The 20,176-nt window shown below is 37.1% G+C and overlaps 1 protein-coding gene across 2 annotated transcripts in view; it reads left to right on the top strand.

Moving 5' to 3' along the window:
• The window catches only part of dpp9 (dipeptidyl-peptidase 9), a 30,974-nt gene extending 11,233 nt beyond the window's left edge, over nucleotides 1-19,741 (top strand). For both annotated transcript variants that reach the window (XM_056246756.1, XM_056246755.1), the window contains exons 9-21: nucleotides 1,469-1,530; nucleotides 1,614-1,714; nucleotides 5,149-5,326; nucleotides 8,645-8,804; nucleotides 11,462-11,541; nucleotides 11,629-11,781; nucleotides 12,936-13,071; nucleotides 13,156-13,301; nucleotides 13,960-14,106; nucleotides 17,230-17,382; nucleotides 17,738-17,880; nucleotides 18,868-18,979; nucleotides 19,060-19,741. In XM_056246756.1, the coding sequence (XP_056102731.1) occupies nucleotides 1,469-1,530; nucleotides 1,614-1,714; nucleotides 5,149-5,326; nucleotides 8,645-8,804; nucleotides 11,462-11,541; nucleotides 11,629-11,781; nucleotides 12,936-13,071; nucleotides 13,156-13,301; nucleotides 13,960-14,106; nucleotides 17,230-17,382; nucleotides 17,738-17,880; nucleotides 18,868-18,979; nucleotides 19,060-19,152 (1,664 nt within the window). In that variant the 3' untranslated portion in view covers nucleotides 19,153-19,741. The remainder of the gene's footprint in view (nucleotides 1-1,468; nucleotides 1,531-1,613; nucleotides 1,715-5,148; nucleotides 5,327-8,644; nucleotides 8,805-11,461; nucleotides 11,542-11,628; nucleotides 11,782-12,935; nucleotides 13,072-13,155; nucleotides 13,302-13,959; nucleotides 14,107-17,229; nucleotides 17,383-17,737; nucleotides 17,881-18,867; nucleotides 18,980-19,059) is intronic.
• The last annotated feature ends 435 nt before the right edge of the window (nucleotides 19,742-20,176 follow it).

Genomic DNA, 20,176 nt, shown 5'->3' with positions numbered 1-20,176 from the left:
TTAAAGCTGAATGCACGGATCCAATACATTGACACAGATCCGATATTCTCCCAACTGTTTACATTCAATTAAAGGGATAGTTCACTTTGAAATAAATTTTTCGTATGTTTTAGCTTACCTCAAGGGCGTCCAAGATGTAGGTGTCTTTGTTTCCGCAGTAGTTTCAATTTTGATATTGTTAGGTCAAACCGTTCTTGTCTGTCAGTCATATAATGCAGGTCTATGGTCACCACCTCAAAGAGCATGCACAGAGAAGTCCAAATTAAACATGATTTAATGACTCGTAAATGTAAGTACACATTGATGGCCTAAGACACGAAACGAGCAGTTTGTGTGAGAAAATTTACAGTATTTAAACACAACCACGTCCAAGTGATCTGAGGGCGTGGGCGCTTCGGTCTTTTCCGGCAAGCGCTGGAAGTGATCTCTCGCGTGTGTACGTCACTCATTGTTTACACAGAACAGAGATTGTAGGTAAGACGGCTAATTAAAATGGTACTAATTTGCGCTTATCCGGGATGTTTACACCGTCGTAAAAGAAAACAATTAAAAAAATAAAACAATTGTATGAGTGACGTACACGCGCGAGAGATCACTTCCGGCGCTTGCCGGAAAAGACCGAAACGCCCGCGCCCTCAGATCACTTGGACGTGGCTGTGGTTACAAGAGGTAAAAACGATATAAATACTGTTCGTTTTCTCACACAAACCGCTCGTTTCGTGTCTTAGGCCATCAATGTGTACTTACATTTACGAGTCATTAAATCATGTATAATTTGGACTTCTCTGTGCATGCTCTTTGAGGTGGTGACCATAGACCTGCATTATATGACTGACAGACAAGAACGGTTTGACCTAACAATATCAAAATTGAAACTACTGCGGAAACAAAGACACCTACATCTTGGATGCCCTTGAGGTAAGCTAAAACATACCAAAAATTTATTTCAAAGTGAACTATCCCTTTAAGACAAAACCGACTGTGTTTACGTGAATACTCGCCAAAACGGACATTTTGACACAATTTTGTTGCTCAAGCGCAGAAAGACACGAAAGAAAGGTCAAGAGAGGCGGCTTTTTGTTTGCGCACAGAAAAACGGATTGAATTGAGCTCTTTCGCATCTCGTCCCCTAACATTTTCGCCTCGTTTTTATTCGTTGACGTTGGCGTTTTTCGTCATAGTTTTTGTCAATCAAAACTAGTGTTTATTTAGTTATCGTCTCGTTTTCGTCAGTGAAAAAATGTCGTTGACAAATAATTGTGAAACTCGGTTCATCATTAAGTGGAAGTGTAATTGAAGCCAGAATTAATGGCATAAATATGTGGAAGTGCAACACTTAAATTAACACTTTTATTCTTAAAAATACAGGATATTCTTTGCGTCGTTTTGTTTACTATCAATATTTTTTCAATGGAGTTGTGCTTGATGTTAATAATTAATGCTGATGATCCCCTCTCGATGCTTTTAGGAAGTAAGAACCCTCAAATTAGCCTGAAACTAGCAGAGATTCGAACTGACCAGAATGGAAAGGTAGGTACCTGTGCCCAAGCTCACTTTTTCTTTCTTTATATTTGGCTAAAAGGCTTTATAATGATCTCTTATTCTTTTTGTAGATTATTAGCGCACAAAACAAGGAGCTTGTTCTCCCATTCACAACACTCTTTCCTGGGGTTGAGTACATTGCGAGAGCTGGATGGACAAAAGATGGCAAATTGTAAGTAACAACAAATAATTGCTTTAAAGAAATTCACTCTCATGTCTTTCCTTTATACTGATGAGCCAAAACATTTGAACCAATCACAGGTGAGGTGAATATTGATCATCTCCTAACAAGGCCACATATTAAGGTCTGTGTAGATTAGATGGGAAGCAAACAATCAGCTCTCTTAATAAACGTGTGGGATTCAGGAGAAATGGGCAGTAATAAAGATCTGAAAGACTTTGACAAAGGGCCAAAATGTTATGGCAAGGCTTGTGGGTTGAAGAATTTACCAACCGTGGTCCGAGGAGGGACAAACCGGCGATAGGGTGTTGGATGTCCAAGGCTCATCGATGCACGAGGACACAAGGCTATCCTGTCTGGTCCGAGCCAACAGGTCGTCTACTGTGGCTCACAACATTTTAATGATGGTTATAGGAGGAATTTCACAACACACAGTGCATCACACTCTGCTGTGTATGGGGCTGCGTAGCCGCAGACCAACCAGAGTGCCTATTATGATCCCGTGCCACAGTTAAAAGCGCCTACAATGGGCACGCGAGCGTTGAAACTAGACCTTGGAACAGTGGAAGATTTCTCATGGTCCACTGAGTCCCGTTTTCTTTTACATCACGTGGACTGCAATGTACATGTGCACTGTTTACCTGGGGAAGTGATGGCACTGTGGGAGAGTGTGTGATGCCCTAGGCAATGTTGTGCTGGGAAAACCTGAGATGTAAATTTGACACGTGTCTCCTACCTACACATTGTTGTAGAACAGGTACACCCCTTCATGACAGTGGCGTTGCCTGGTGGAAGCACACACACTGCACACATTGTTCAGGAATGGTTTGAGGAACATGATGAAATGTTCAAGGTGTAGCTCAGGCCTTCAAATTCCCCTGATCTCAATCCAATTGATCATCTGTGGGATGTGCTGGACCCAACGAGTTCGATCCACCTCTCAGCCTACAGGAATTTAAGGATCTGCTGCTAACGTCTTGGTGGCAGGGACCACAGGACACCTTGTAGAGTCCATGCCTCGGTGGGTCAGCGCTGTTTTGGCAGCTCGCTGAAGACCAACAGCATATTAGGCAGGTGGTCTTAATGTTTTGGCCCATTGGTGTATAAAAAAAAAAAAAAAATCAATGACTAGATGATAACTACACATAAGCTACATAAATTCATCAACTAACCCTTCAGAAATGCCCTGTTGCATTCTACATGCTGTCACTTCTTCTTGAGTCTCTCCATCTTTGTCCGACTCCGGTTTAAACATAAAAGGCTAAAGGTTTTTGAAATTTTCACACTAGCTCTTGAATCTCCGCCCTCTGTGCCGAGAGCAGCAGCTCATTTGCATTTAAAGGGACAGACACAAAAATGGTGCGTTTTCTCTCTCCCTCAAAAAGTGACGGATTTTAACATGCTATATAAAAATATCTGTGGGGTATTTTGAGCTAAGAGACTTATTTTACATCTTGTGAAATGGGCATTATACCACCACCCCTTTAAGACACTAACAGATTAATGGGGGTAGACAATTAAGGTCACGATTTCAAGAACTTGGGACACTCAAGAGACTTTTCTACTGACTGGGATAAACAGCAGGAGAAAGATGGGTTCCTGATCACCTGTATGAACATGCCATAGGCTGCAGCAGAAGGCATGAGGACTGCAGATGTGACCAGAGCAATAACTGCGATGTCCATAATGAAAGACGCCTAAGACAGAGCTAAAGGAAGGACAGCTGATCGTCCTTGCAGTGCCAAACCACATGTTACCAGATGTGTTTGAGAACTTGCAAGGGCCTTGCTGAAAGATTGGAAAAACATCTCGCAGCAAGAACTGGCAAATCTAGCTCAGTCCGTGAGGATGAGATGCACTATAGCACTGAAAGCAGCTGGTGACCACACCACATCCACTCTGTTATTCCATTTCTGTTCGTCAAATGTCTGTAAAAAAAATTCAGTTTATGTCTTAGTTGCCGAATCTTTTTATGTCCATACAAATATTTACACACTATTTACAGCTTTTAAATTTGCTGGGAAAAAAATTTAAGGGAGAGGATTTTTTTTTTTTTTTTTTTTGGGCTGAGTTAATATCTTAGTATAAAAGGAATACCGTGAAACACAAAAAGACAATTCTCTTTCCCATATAAAAGTGTTAAGTGGTCAGGGACTGAAAAGCTCTGGAAAAACGAAACACAATAAAAACAGTCCATAAAACAAGTCGCCTGAAGTCAGTCTATAGCTTCAGCTGGGTTTGAGCAATAGGTCAAAATTTAAGATATTCATCACTAAAAAATGTGATTAATACTGTGATTAATTCCACTGTGGCATTTAAACCTCATTTGCACATAGAAACTTGGTGTCTTGAATTTGAAACCGGTGCATTTTTAATGCAATATATTAGTTAGTACTGTTAGCATTAGTTAGCATGTTGGCCATTTAATTGCTATGTTTTATATACATGGGTTTATTAACTAAAACTAAGGCCCGGTTTCACAGACAGGGCTTAGATTAAGCCGGAATTATGTCTTGATTCAATTAGGAAATTTAAGGTGTTTTCATACCTAGTTCATTTGAGCCCTCCAAACTCTTTTATACACATGCCGGTAACACTTTACAATAAGGTTCGTTAGTTAACTACATTAGTTAGCATGAACTAATAATGAACTGCACTTATACAGCATTTCTTAATCTTAGTTAATGTTAATTTCAACATTTACTAATACTTTATTAAAATCTTGTTAACATTATTTAATGCACTGTGAACTATCATGAACAAACAATGAACAGCTGTATTTTTATTAACTAACGTTAACGACGATTAACAAATACAGCAACAAATGTATTGCCCATGGTTTGTTCATGTTAGTTACATTAACTAATGTTAACTAATGAACCTTATTGTAAAGTCTTACCAACATGCCTTAGAAAAAAATACATTACTGGTGTGCATCTTGTGATAAAACAATGGCACTGACATATTTTAAGATATTTCAGTGCACATATTTAGTCTGGGACAGGGGTTGTCTGTGAAACCGGGGGTAAAACCATCAAAAACAGTTCCATTACTTAAATTCATTTTACTTCAGTCAAGGTTTATTTTAAGTATATATAAATGTATAATTTATGTAAAAGTATATGTAAATAATGTTGTTTTTTTATTTCAGCTAGTTGCCAAGGAAACATCTTTTTAGTTTATCTTGATGTACTAAAGTAACTTAAACTAAAACTGAAATAAAAACTAATGAAAACTTAATTTGAAACAAAAACTAATAATTTTGTTTTGTCATTTTTTACTAAACTAAATAAAAATAACAAAACAACTAAAATTAAAAATAAAACGGAAAATGTGCAAATAAAAATTAATTCAACATATTAATAACTATAATATTTCAACGATAATAAAATAACTATCATTCGCTTCATTTTCTCTCTTTCCAGTGCTTGGGCAGTGTTACTAGACCGCAGTCAGCAGAAGCTTCAGTTAGTGCTTTTACCACCTGCACTCTTCATACCCGTGAGCGTGGATGATCCGCAGTGGGAGGAGCATGTGGAGGCCATGCCTGAGGGAGTCCAGCCCTTCATCATCTATGAGGAGATCACTGACATTTGGATCAACGTAAGACCCTTCAATAATAAGTGTAGTGGTGCGCTGATATCGAAGTTAACGGACCACAGATTGGCTGATAACCAAAATGATGGTCAATATTTGGCCGGGGGGGGGTTGAGTGAGCTGTAACATTATCTTGCCTAATCAGAATATAGCAGAGTGCAGACCAAAATTAATATTGGTTGATAGTGCTCTAGTCACTGACTAAAGCAAAAGAAACAACCATGAAGCTGTCAACATATCGCGCATATGTATGAAAGATATTTAACACCATGCCATATAGGCTGCGTTCACACTTAATTCCGAATTATGGCTCAGATCAGATTTTTTTTTATAGTTGTTCACATTGTTGTTTTAAATGTGGCCAGTATCAGATTCCAGTGCGAACTGACCCACATGCGCAATAGACCGATAAAAGGCAGCACGCAGCACGCTGTCATACAGAAGTAAAACACATAGGACTTTAAAGTAAGCGATTACGTGTTTGTTTATAGTGCTGCTGAAGCCAGCGAATTTATGCACACAATATAAAAAATAAAAAGACGAGGATGCGGAAAAAGACAGCAGAACTTTGAAACGTTTATGATATGAACCCTCATGTTTTGCTTGTATATAGAGCTGTCATCGTAATACTAATGGGTTACACATCACTGACCTTCCACTGGCTACCTTTCTTGATAACTTCGGGTATGTAAAATCTTTGAAGTGACTCCCATGTGTGCAGAATTGTGACATACCTTGATTTACAGTGATGTAAAAGTCGAATGAATTCCGATATGACCATTGGCAAAACATCTGACCTGTATCGGATTTAGGAGCACATATGGCAGTGGCACAAATCTGTATTGAAAAGATCAGATTCCATGTGGTCTGTGCTGTGTACACTGTCATGACAAAAACAGATCTGAGTCACATATGAGCAAAAAAATGTCTGAACGTAGCCATTTTAAAGTTTGGGGTCCGTAAAAAAAAAAAAGTGAATACTTTTATAAAGAACGCATTAAACTGATCAAAAGTGACATGTTGTAACATTATAAATGTCTTTACTATTTAAAATAAATGCTGTTCTTTTGAATTTTGTGTTCTTTAAAGAATCCTAATAAAAGTGTCAAATCACCATTTCCACAAAAATATTAAGCAGCAAAACTGTTTTCAACATTGATTATAATGAGAACCAAATCAGCATATTACAATGATTCCTGAAGGATCATGTGACACTGAAGACTGGAGTAATGGCTGGTGAATATTCCGTTTAATATTTTATTAATAATAATTAATAATAATAAAAATATTAAAATCAGGGTTCCCGCGGATCCTTAAAAAGTCTTAAAAAGTCTTAAATTAGATTTTTAAAATTTAAGGCCATAAAAAGTCTTATAAAGTCTTATTTTTACTTATGAAAGGTCTTAAATTTTAGATGACACTTTGACTTAGACATATCTAAAAGATTTCCAAATTAAAACCATCTAATTAGCGTACGTATTTTTATTTATTTATTATTCTATCTTTGTGGATTTGCTAGTTCACGTGACATTTCGCGTCACTCGCGAGTCGCGGCAGCATAACTGTCTCCTGCACGCGAGAGGAGAGAAGGAGAAGAAAGGTCGTAACGTTAAATGTCAGTTCAGTTGTAAGTTCATTCTTTATGTGCGTATGGTGTGCGATGTGTATTGTCTATTATGATATTGTAATCATTGTTTTAACGATGTACGAGGCACTGCGAGCTGACATCGCATTTGTCTCGTGCTTTCACTGCGTGATGTGTGCAGTGTAACTGTTATGTCCCCAAATTAGTTTTTGTCTTATATTTATATCATATTATGTTCTTATATTAGAATATCACATCAGAAAGAGTGCCGTTTTCCCATGCACAATTCCAAGTGTGATATTTATGTTGTACAACAGTTAAATTAACAATAAGTTAACATTGAGTTACTTGTTAGACGCAATATTGTCAATATTGTTTGTTTTCCCTTTATTTCGCCGACTATAATTTCAAAATGAAACCGTAGCAGAGTCTCAATGCAACACAGCGATGATTTCTTGACTGAAATCCGCGTTTTGAACGAATCACTTGCTTCTTTCCCGAATGAATCAGCCGTTTGAACGAATCGGTTGAATGAATGACTCCCTCAACTCACTTATTAAGACAGTGATTTGCCGCTGCGGTTTCATATTTAAAGTACCCTTTAAATAAAATTTTAAAATTAGAAATCATTTCATATTTAAATATTGAATATTGATTTAAAAATATATATCTCATAGCTTTTTTTTTATGCAGTTGTAAATGGAGTGTAAATATATTAATGCCACTTCTGATGCCGCTTCTGTCACCTCTGCACTGCAAAGATGGATTTTGATTGAATGATTTAATTTGACAGGTAACAGTGGTACTGTATGATTATTATATAATTAAGTATTATTGTATAATTACTGTATAATTTAATTTGAATGATAGTATTTGACATTAAAGGTGATGCATAACTCTAAATAAGTTTAGAAAAAATGTCCATATATAGGTGAAAATGCCCCTGAAAAAATCAATTTAAGGTGGCAAATATTGCCCCTTAATTAAAATATTAATTTCTGTCACTGCTGTGAACTGACCACTGCATAGAATATGAAAAATTTGAATATCTTCGTGAGTCAGCTGTCAACAACAGACCTAAACCAGCCATGGCACCAGCACAAAAACACAATCAGTAAAATATCATCTAATTATTATCAACAAAACGTTGAAAATATCAAGATATTTTTTTGTCAATACTGCACAGCCCTAATGTATGGTATTAATTTTGATTTCTTCAGGTCTTAAAAAGGTCTTAAAAAGCCTTAAATTTGACTTTCAAAAGTGTGCAGGAACCCTGTATTAATAATAATTTGTATTAATACAAATTTAAAATATGAAGTTGTTTTAAAATGGTAATATTTCAAAATATTACTGTTCAAATGAATGCAGCCTTAATGAGCATTAAATAATAAATCAAAAAATCTAATTGAAAAAAAATCTTACCAACCCCCCCAACTTTTGAACGACAGTCTATGTATTCTGGAATGTTATACTAGAGGATTAGTTACTGCAAACTGCACAAAATACTCAGGGTGAATCTTTTAAAAGCAGGATGTGAAACGGTACACATAATGTGAGCTCATTTTGGGATACATTTTCCATTTTTCCAAATGTAGATGGTCATGAGGGTCTATGCACACAGAACATTTGCGTACTATATCATTCGAAAATAGTATAGGAATGTTATTTCAAACATGACCAAAGTCTTGGTTTATTTTGACTGTTTTGTATTAATTTCTTGCCTTATTTCCCAATAGGTCCATGATATCTTCTATCCCTTCATTCAAACAACTAATGACAAGATCAGCTTCCTGTGGGTGAACGAATCACAAACGGGCTTCTGCCATTTGTACAGAATAACCAGTCTCTTACAGCCAGGCTGCCAGCAGTGGTCCCGAGAATACAGTCCTTCAGAAGGTCAGTGTTAAAGCAACACCATGTGATTTTTCCTCAGCGGTCGCCCTACAGTTTGGAAGCAGAATTGTCCTGCTGTCGTAAATAATTTAGCCTTCCGCAGCCGACTGTCGCACGCGCACGCTCGCTGTTTATCCAGCACCGGCTTTGGAATCAACAATGGCAGACATCCCAACCTGCAAGAAGTCATTTCAGGGAGGTATATCTTGGTGACTGGATTGTTGACGGGGGGGGGGGGGGGGGCGGCTGGTGGCGGGTTGACTAGCTTTCGTGAGGCACACTCGCAAGGTCTCTCGCTCTCTCTCGCCCTGCTCGCGCTATGTATGTTATGCGCGCAGTATGTTCTGTCTCGCATGCGCGCTCTAGATTCCGGCAGATCTGAACTAATTTGCGGGCATCAGGGAGACGCAGGAGACTCCCGGGAGACTTGGGATGTCTGCAATGGCCACAGACAATTTGAGGAAGTGGTGGGGGAAGTGACGTATGCCGTAAAGCAGTCGAATTTTGTAGTTCTTTTTGTGCACGGGTTCCTACCCGAAACCCGAAGTTACATAGTGCCAGTAAAAGCGATACAGACCACGTCAGGCTATGGCAGACGTGTCATTTAACTTATTTTAATTCGATGTACCATCACAAGGGTCTTGGAAATATATTATGAAGGTTGAAAAACTACATAGTGTTACTTTAAACATGCAGTTGTGTATGTCTCTTTGCCCAGATTTGATCAGAAGTGCAAATATGCAGATATGATGCAATGAAAACGACACTGCAAATTAAAAAAAATTGTGAAAATGTTCTGACACCCAGTCAAGAAAATTATACATGATACTAGGGCTGGGTAAAAAATATCGATTTCTCGATATTAATCGATTCTCATTTTTACGAACAGATATCGATTCTTAAATCTCAAGAATCGATTAGTCATCCTGTTTTCATTTGATGAATGAATGGAACATTGTAGCGCGTATCCAATATATCGCAATAATCTTTGTGCTTTGTTACTATTGATACTAAATAAAGTCTCAAATTTCAAATTACGTCCATTTTCTTACGAAATTCAAAAACATAAATACCGTTTTGGCGCTGTGGCGTGAGATCGCTCTGGCTCAGCTCAGCTCAAGAGAAGCAGCAGCGCGGAGCGCACATGATCTCCTCTTCTGCCTTAATAATACCAGTTACAGCGCGAAATAAACATGAATGAACGTCTGAAAGTGTGTTAAAAGATGGAGTACAACTTATCGAAATCCGTATCATGTCACATGGAATCGCTCAATCAGTGTTTCAACCGTGGAAAGACGTCAGTAAAACAACTTGTAAACAATGTCATGTAACGTCACATTTACCTCAGAAAAACCATATGTGACCATAAACTCGTTAGTCAGCTAGAAAAATTAACTCTAAAGAGGAGCATTTTGCTAAATATATGCACCATATTACATATTCATTATAATTCTTAATGTTCTTCGATATTTAATGCATGTTTGAATAAATCTGGCAAGTTTTTATGACAGCCACCATTTAAATGTTTATATTTCATATAACTTTATTATTATAAAAATAAATGAAAGTGTAATTTAAGTGTTTGTATAGCTACAAATCAGTTAATTTTTACCTTCAATATTATAGTAGGCTAATGAAGCCTAGTAGGCTACAACTGACTCCCATAGTATACAGCATTAGTTAAGAGATTTGTTTTCCTTGAGAAAATTTGCCATGTATTGTACATGATATCCAAAATAATCAATATTGAATCGAATCGGAATCGAATCGAATTGCAAGCTTGTGAATCGAAATCGAATCGAATTGTGAAATTTGTGTCAATACCCAGCCCTACATGATACCATTCAAATAAAAAATTTGTAAATTATGTTTTACCCTACACAGAGGCTGCTTTTTTTTGCTTTCCATGCTAGTCAATACATTGAGGAAAAAATGTGGCACCAAGCCATGGCAACCCTGACTGATCACCTTATGAGCATAAATATATTGAAAAAATATTGATTTTCTCAACACCATATTAAAAACTTAATACATCATTATCAAACATTATACAATCCTTAGCCAATCAATTAGTTCATGAAATTTTACTTATAAAAAAATCAGTAATTCAAAAATAGTTTTTAAAATATTATAAAGCATAAAAACAAAATCTGTTTTGTGAATCATATATAACCTACCTCTGTATTTTACAAGCCCTACTAAGGTTAAGTACTGAGTATGGATTGAATATGGATCTGTGATATCAGTAAAAAAAAAAACATACTGTACATCTGTCCAGTTGATCTGCCACATCCTTGTACACAATTCCAATCTATATCACTAGATCTAATGTTTCTATATGTGAGCTCTCAACCACTGGAGCCTCCCTCTTTTCCAGAAATAATAAATAAGAAAAGAATTTCAAAGAATAAAAATAAATACAAGAAAATAAATCAAAATAATAATACAAAATAAATTCAGGATTAATTTTAACAAAAAAAGTATTATTTGTTTTATCAAGTCATTTATTATTTTATGTATTTTCTCATTACATTTACCTATTTATATATTTATTTAAGTATTTATTTTTAATTTCTGCAGGTTTGGGCCTCCATATTTATGTGGTCACGTTTTTGGCCTTGTAATATGAATGACTTACCTTTTTTTTTTATCATTATTAGATGATTTTAAATGCCAGATAGAAGAGGAGGTGACTATTACGAGTGGAGAGTGGGAAGTATTGGCTAGACACGGATCAAAGGTTTGCTGTATTATTCAACAAATTCAAAATACAAATGTCTTGCACAAATTCCCGTTCTTTACATTTTTCTTTCATCTGTATTTGCAGATCTGGGTCAACGAAGACACCAAACTGGTGTACTTCCAGGGCACAAAAGATACTCCGCTTGAGCACCATCTTTATGTTGTGAGATACGAATCTCCTGGAGAAATTGTCAGACTTACTAAGCCGGGCTTCTCTCACAGCTGCTCTGTTAGCCAGGTGTGTGTGTGTGTGTGCGTACCAAATCATTGGTGACAAAATGGCTTTCTGAAACGTACAAAAATAGCAAATGATTTTTTACAAAAAAAGGCTGAAGCTTATTTCTTTCTGGCAAAGAATCCCCTGGAAATACGCTACCGTTCAAAAGTTTGGGGTCAGTGAGAATTTTATTTTTATTTTTTGGAGGAAAGAAATCAATACTTAATTTGATCGAAAGTGACAGTAAAGACATAATGTTACAAAAGATTCTATTTCAAACAAATGCTGTTCTTTTGAACTTCCTATTCATCAAAGAATAAAAAAAATAAAAAAAAACTACAACTGACAGACCAACAACTGTTTCAACATTGATAATAATAATAAATCTTTCTTGAGCATCAAATCCTCATATTATACTGATTTGTGAAGGATCATTTGACACTGAAGACACTGACACTGGTGATGCTGAAAATTCAGCTTTGATCACAGGAATAAATTACACTTTACTATATATTCACACAGAAAACAGCTGATTTACACTGGAATAATATTTAATACTTTAACTGATTTTTGTTGTATTTTTAATCAAATAAGCGCAGCCATGGTTAGCAGAAGAGAATTCTTTTAAAAGTATTTAAAATCGTACCGACCCCAAACTTTTTAACGGTAGTGTATAGCCTGAAGAAAATTGATAGTTAATCTCATATTTTGGCTTAGAATATCCAGAATTTGTAACTTTTTTTTTCCAGTTTTAGTCAAGAGTTTCATGTCGTTGCATCATGGGTTGTATCTTGGGTGGGGAAAAATAGATGTTACAATTCACTAACACATTAGAATACGATTGAAAACTTTGATGTTAGTTAATAATACAGTAGTACTGTGAACTATGAACAATACTATTACAGCATTTATTATTCTTGGTTTGTTAAATTTAATATATATTTTTTTTCAAATTGCATAAACATTAGTGTTAGTTAAACAAGCAAACATTTTTAATTGATAATTGTTCTGGTTATTAAAAACCATACACGTGTCTAAACACTACTGATGCAGATAACTGCAGTATAAAAAAAAAACTGAAGCTTTATTTTGCAATATCTTGCAGAAGCAAACCAAGCAGTGTTCCATGACCGGCAGTCTCACTCTGACTATCTGTTTCTCCTGTTTCAATATAGAACTTTGACATGTTCATCAGCCACTACAGTAACGTGAGCACCCCTCCGTGTGTTCATGTCTACAAACTGACGGGTTCTGACAGTGACCCCATACACAAGGAGCCGGAGTTCTGGGCGAGCATGATGGAGGCTACAGGTGAGGTCAGGTTGATGTTGCACAGCTGTTGGAAAGAATAACACATGCTCTAATAACCTGTTTGCTTTTGTCTTTGGTGTGCAGGTTGTCCAGCTGATTACGTCCCTCCTGAGATATTTAGCTTCCCTGCCAATTCCGGTTTCCGCCTATATGGAATGCTGTACAAACCACACAACCTGAAACCAGGCAAAAAACACCCCACAATCCTGTTTGTGTACGGCGGCCCACAGGTTGGTTTGGCTGAAAAGTATCCCTATAGATTTTTTTTTGAAAACTGCCCATTTAAGATTTAGTAATAGTTTCACCCAAAATGTAAATTGTGACATTTGCTCACCCTTGGGATGTTCCTTTGGCTGGGTCTTTCAAAGCTCCAAAATAATAACAATAAAAAAAAAAGATATATTTGGCCTGTATAACTTGTGCAATATGTGATTTGTTCATGAAACTTAATTGGTTCAGTTAACTGATTAATTGATATGGTTTCAGGCGTTCACAACGCATTGGATGGAAATATTTAAATACAAACTGTTTTTGCTCTGCTTCTCTATGAAAACTGTTGTATTGTTTGGAATGTGGTGCCATTTGTTCTTTGAAAGCTCCACTCACCATTTATTGTAACTGCATGAAAAAAAAGCAACTGGTACATTTTTATTTAAAATATATTTTATATTTTTATATACTGAAGAGGCAAGGGATTCTGACCCTAACCCTACATTTTAAATACAAAAAATGTGAGTGAGTAAGTGACTACACTTTATTTTAGGGTGGGCTATGCCTTCTAAATGCAGTACTGAATTGAATGTCTTTACATTTTGGTTTGTGACACAGCTAAAAGTTGCATTGTAAATTCTTTAATATGTCTATTTAATTCCTTTTCTGTTTTTTCAGGTGCAGTTAGTAAATAACTCCTACAAGGGTGTGAAGTATCTGCGTCTGAACACGTTGGCATCTCTGGGTTATGCAGTGGTGGTCATCGATGGAAGAGGGTCGTGCCAAAGAGGCCTTAAGTTTGAGGGGGCCCTTAAAAACAAAATGGTAACTAGAACTGACAGTCTACAATTGTAGCCAGACATTTGACTCTGAACAACATCATATTAACATATAGTTGCTGTCGAGTGGAAACCTTGTATCTCCAATAAATGCTACTTCTCAGGAAATGGAAAAACAATATTTTTTAAATAATTCAACACCACATTTTCCGAGTTGATATTGTGGCTTTATATATGGCCAGAGACTTATCATTATTTAATTAACATCAAGTAAATGGAGTTACAAGGTTTTTGACAAGTGAATTTCGGACACGTGTGTTTTGTTTGTCATTAAAACGGCGGTCTGAAGGCTCGTACACACCGGGACGAATATCGGCGTGCGTTATTCGCCACCGTTTTTCAACGTGTTTTTTGTGTTCACACCCAAGCGAGCTGACGATGAGCCGAGTGAACATGCCAATTCATTCCCTGACATTAGATGGCGCCCATTTGCTCTGCAATACCACTCCATAACAGTTCTCTTTTATCAAGATTTTTGTAGTCGCTGTCGCGTTTGTCATATAGTTCTTTATGTTCCGACACCAACGAGACCAGCAGCTCTACATTCATCTTGCCTTGCATCTTCCGGCAGTGTAGACGCTACTTGGCGTATATCTTCTTCGCCGTCACGTATGTGTGCTCGGCAAGACCGTTTTGTGTTTGAGCGCCCCCAAGTTGTGTTTTACTGTAACTTCAGAAGCTCCAGACACGTGAGCAAAAGCGCCAATCTCATTGGTCGGATGGTTTTTGACGCGGTGCGTCAAACTATAAAAACGAACCCGAGGCGGTTTTTAAAAAAAGGACCCTTTTACGCGTGGCGTTTTTCGCGTCGGTGTGCACACTCACATTGGCGCCCTTTGTTTAGTCACGAGGCGTTAAACGTCGGCAAATATCGCGCGTGAAATTCGTCCTGGTGTGAACAGGCCTTGAGGCGGTAAATGCATCACATTACGTTTTCATCAACTTACAGGTTATAAAGTTTATTGTAGCTATGCGAGTGCTCAGCTTTTTCTTTCATTTGGCCAAAATCCCATGTTATTAAGATGAAATGCATGCACATTTATTTGAGACTGTTTTGGCTTTCTCAACGACAGATGCTAGACTAAGACACTCCTCGCATTCTAGCTGACAGTCGGCTGTAGTTCTCTCGGTGTGTTCAAGTGTAGCTTTTTACCCCGACAAGAGGCGACAACACAGTCGGCTTTCATCAGCGCTAGTTCGTCTGCGTCGGCTTGGTCTGTTCCAGGCTTAACGCGTAATAATTATTATGGCAAGTGCGCCAGCCAGACGGAATTTCAACTTTTGCTGGAGACCCAAGTTTGATTTGAAGACGGAAAATGTACCAAGTGCAATGTTCTCTCACCATTCCTGATTTCTATCACACACTCACAGAGTTCGGCTGGTCTGAAACGAAAGTTGCAGCACTTAATATTTTTTCTGTTTTCTCCAGGCGCATTCATATGTAAATTATGTGAGCTTATTTTGTCCATCAGAAAGAAAGATCTGAAAAGTCCACACATTTACCTGCCCATAGACCCTCCCCTCGAAGAAATCAGTACAGAAGTGGTTGAAAGTGGACAAGAGGTATTAAAACACCAGGTGTAAACGGCCATGTGTCTCTCTACGCAACTTTTGACTCAATCTACCAAATCGCATCTTAATACCAGGTGTAAACAGGGCCTTAGACACCGTTTACACCTAGCGTCGTCCACTTGTGATCCAATCGGCCATAACACATCTTAATGCCAGTTGTAAACCGTTGCCTCACATTTAACACATTATGGTCTGCTTTTAAAAGGTCAGCCAGCATGTGTTGAAAACCAGTTGCATAAATGCTTTATATAGACACAAATGTGATCATGCTGCAATTTAAGTGGCTGGAATGGTTGGTCAAGAAATGTTAAGGTGTTAAAATGATTACTGAGTGACAGCTCACACTGGTTCTGACATATGATCCCACTTGTTACTCAGTCAAAGACTGAATTAGACACCTTCAGTTATGTCCAACTCATTTCTATCACTGCTCATTAAAGGTTACTTATGTGTGATATGAAGTCAATTTGTATGATGACTTGTATTGGGACATGACTACTGCTTATTAATTACAAGTTAACGTTTTATAAATAAAGGAGAGGCTGATTTGTCTCAGAACAGTAAGAAACCGCCTAACATTCACCCAGAACAAAGCCATCTAGCAACGCTTGTATATACACTATGGTTCAAAACTTCAAATGTTTTTTTTGGAAATGAATACTTTTATTCAGAAATCCATTAATGAAAGGTGATCAAAGACATTTAGAATGTTATAAAATATTTATATTTCAAATAAATTCGGTTCTTTTAAGCTTTCCATTCAGCAAAGAATCCAGAAACAAAGTGTATCATGGGTTTCCAAAAACAAATGTTAAGCAGCAAAACTGTTTTCAAAATTGATGATAAATGTCAGCATATTAGAACCCTAAGGATCATGTGACACTGAAAACTGGAGTAATGCCAGTTGAAAATTCAACTTTAAAATCACAGGAATAAATTCTATTTTAAAATGATTTAAAAAGAGAAAACATTTTTAACTGTAATGTTTCACACAACATTGTTTTACTGTATTTTTGATCAAATTAATGCAGCCTTGGTGAGCATAAGAGACTTCGGTCACACTTTAGATTAGTTTCCAACTCTCACTATTAACTAACTTTTGCCTCAAACTCCTAATTTCTGATTATTAATAGTTAGTAAGGTAGTTGTTACGTTTAGGTATTGGGTAGGAATTGGGTATAGGATTAGATATGTGCAATAAGGTCATGCAGAATAAGGCATTAATATGTGGTTAATTACTAATAAACAGCCAATATCCTAGTAATATGCATGTTAATAAGCAGCTAGTTAATAGTGAGAACTGGACCCTAAACTAAGATTTTTTTTTAAAAAACATTAAATAAATCATTCTAACTACAAACTATTGTAAAAAAAAAAAAAAAAAAATTGGATGTATTTGAAAGAAACATTCAAATTACCTTGAGTATTTCACATGGTTGAAGGTAAAGATAATTGAATGCAGCATGCAGGCTTTAGTATAAAACATGGAATATGGTACTCTTTATTCATATTCCTATTATTTTCTCCTCAACCTCAGGGGCAGGTGGAGATTGAAGATCAAGTGGAGGGGCTTCAGTTTGTGGCAGAGAAGTACAAGTTCATAGACTTGAGTCGGGTTGCCATCCATGGTTGGTCCTACGGTGGATTCCTCTCTCTCATGGGCCTCATTCACAGGCCAAACATCTTCAAGGTGAGATTTACAGCTGCCCCAATGTTGTCACCATCTTAAAATGTCTGTCTTTCTTTCTTTTTTGCTCAACTGTCCCTCAACCCCACCCATTCATGCGCTTTCACCAGCAGGTGGCGTCTCAAATGCACCTTACTAGAGATTGAATTGCTGAACTTTGTTGCTTTTCTGAAATTGTAATCATGGTCAATTAGCTTTTTTATGCTTTTGGAATTACTACAATAGAAAATAAGAGCTGTATATTGGATATAAGGGAAGAAACACTTTCAAACGTGAACTTTGAGACTAAAATTAGTATCTGACATCTGTATGTTTGTTCTGATCATGTGTTAAGCAAGTTACCCATTCTGTGCCCCAGGTGGCCGTAGCAGGAGCTCCTGTGACGGTGTGGATGGCATACGATACTGGCTACACCGAACGCTACATGGACGTGCCTGAAAATAACCAGCAGGGATATGAGGCGGGCTCCGTCGCACTGCACGTCGACAAACTTCCCAACGAGTGAGTTACTGCGGCTCAGGCCAGAGGACGTGCAGCGTTTGTTTCACCCTGATTATGTGTTCTTGGCATACAACTTCATCTCAGTGAATGTGTCCTCTAACCTTAAAAAAAACCCAGCATCTAAAGTTGCTTGGATCTTGTTATAATAGTCTGAATTTTTATAACAAGTTGAAGTTTGAGCGTTTAGACAGGATTTTGCATGGGTTTTTTTGTCGTTGTTGTTGAGTATCATATTTAATATTATTTGAGCCATGAAAGCCTGATGGATGAGATATGAGAATATGGAGGTCATACTTGAGGAGAGAGGGAAAAAAACACCAAAATTTTATTCAGATGTGCCAACTGAGCAAAAATAAGCTGATTGGTGGAGATTCTAAAATGTATATGGCCAAAATTTAAGATGAAATTATAATAGCTTGCAATGTAAACCAATGAGATCTTTATAACAGTATAGCACTACTTGCAAAAAATGCATATAAATATAAGTTGTCACTCTATATCTCCCAATAAGATGATATTTAAATGCTTGGTTTTATGATCAAATCTCTGTAGTTTTTATTGTGGTGGGGGGTTGCGTCGCTTTAAATATAATGCAATGCAATACAATTCAATGATGATTCAAAGATGTATAAGTAAACATTCCTCAAAAGCCTGATGTATTGTATTTGATCAATTTTTTATGTGATTTTTCTTTTTAAAAAAATGTATAAATTATCAATCGAGTTGACGAAAGAAGGCCCGTCGAAGATTTTGTACTACAGGTTTTGATCATGTTGATAGATATGATACAGTAGGCTTTATAGGGTTAAAATACCTTCTCAAAAGTTTCTCCCTATTTTGAATCTAGGTAAATCTCATCTTGAACATATGAATCTCTCCAGTTCGATCAAACCATATAGTTAACTCCTCTCAGAATGTATTATTTGAGCAATTGGTTATCTTTTCACTGTGCTAACTAGACACTACCTTTATTTGTTTAACCCCAAGGCCAAACCGATTACTGATTTTACATGGGTTCCTTGATGAAAACGTGCACTTTTTCCACACCAACTTCCTGGTGTCTCAACTCATCCGTGCAGGAAAGCCATATCAGCTACAGGTTTGAAAACAGAGTATTAAAAATGTTAGTATTTTTTTTTTTCCCTCAACCGAATAATTCATCATACTTTTTCTCCATAGATCTACCCCAATGAGAGACACAGCATTCGCTGTCCTGAGTCCGGAGAGCACTACGAGATCATGCTACTGTACTTCCTCCAACAGCACCTCTGATCAGGGCCTTCTCCAGTCCCACCCTCCTCCACTTCCTTCAGCAGGAATGACTGGTCCCTGAGCCCATCTTATGCTTTCTCGCACTCTTTCTGGAAGGAGTGTCTTTGCAGCAGCCAGAAACAGACTTGTCCCCAAACTTCGTGTAATTTTGCGCATGTCGGCACACTTTTAACAGAAAGGACACGTCTGAGAACGGAGAAGAACCCAGTAGCTCATTAACCCCATTAAACAGATTTTGGATTATGTGCCACACCTAGGTAATGTTTCTTTTCCGGCTCCCTTTGGAACACTGATTATTTTGCCAAATGTGTCTTTATTTTTTAAATTTGTAGTTAGTGGCTTATCAGAATACAGAGACTGGATTTCTACACATACATACAGATATGCTCTTATCACCCCATCCCCCTTTTCCTGTTAACTGCTCATTTAACTTAAGCTTTTTCAGTGCTATGAATGCAGTCGTGTATCGGTCCAACATGAATTCCAGCGTCACTGTTAGCCATGCTCGTGTGGCTCTCACGTAAGGACACCACACTACTACCTGCAGTTCATATTTTAAGTGTGTATTATTAAAGGAACATATTTTTTATGAAGGTGTGCCCATCTGTCTTGTATGCTGTTTTATTCCAAATAGCGTATTTTCATTTCAAGACTTCTGGTATTTGTAGTGTATTTCCAAGGGACTCAACATATTTAATGAGGAAATGTATAGGGTGGGGCTTGATTTTATTCTATCAGGAATTGGTTGGATCTTGAAAGGTGAGTCTAGTCACATTTATTTAAATAGCGCTTTATACAATACAGAAAATAAGTGTTAATGTTGTAAAATTCATGTAAAGCAGCTCTACAGAAGGTAATAGTGTCATTACTCAGCTCAGTTTAATTCAGAGTTTCAGTTCAGTTCAATAACTGTCAGTGAAGTCTGTTTGGCTAGTGATGTCAACTGGGAAGGAATATCACAGGTGGATCAAGATATTATATTCTGACTTTATTTAGATGGTCAGTTCTTCTGTCCACCCATTTA

The sequence above is a fragment of the Rhinichthys klamathensis genome, unplaced genomic scaffold (assembly GCF_029890125.1).
Source record: "Rhinichthys klamathensis goyatoka isolate OS25496 unplaced genomic scaffold, OSU_Roscu_1.1 h1tg000040l_1, whole genome shotgun sequence".
In the NCBI taxonomy this organism is placed as follows: Eukaryota; Metazoa; Chordata; class Actinopteri; order Cypriniformes; family Leuciscidae; genus Rhinichthys; species Rhinichthys klamathensis.
Note: the sequence above shows the minus strand (reverse complement) of the source record. Positions and strands in the feature narration are given on the sequence as shown.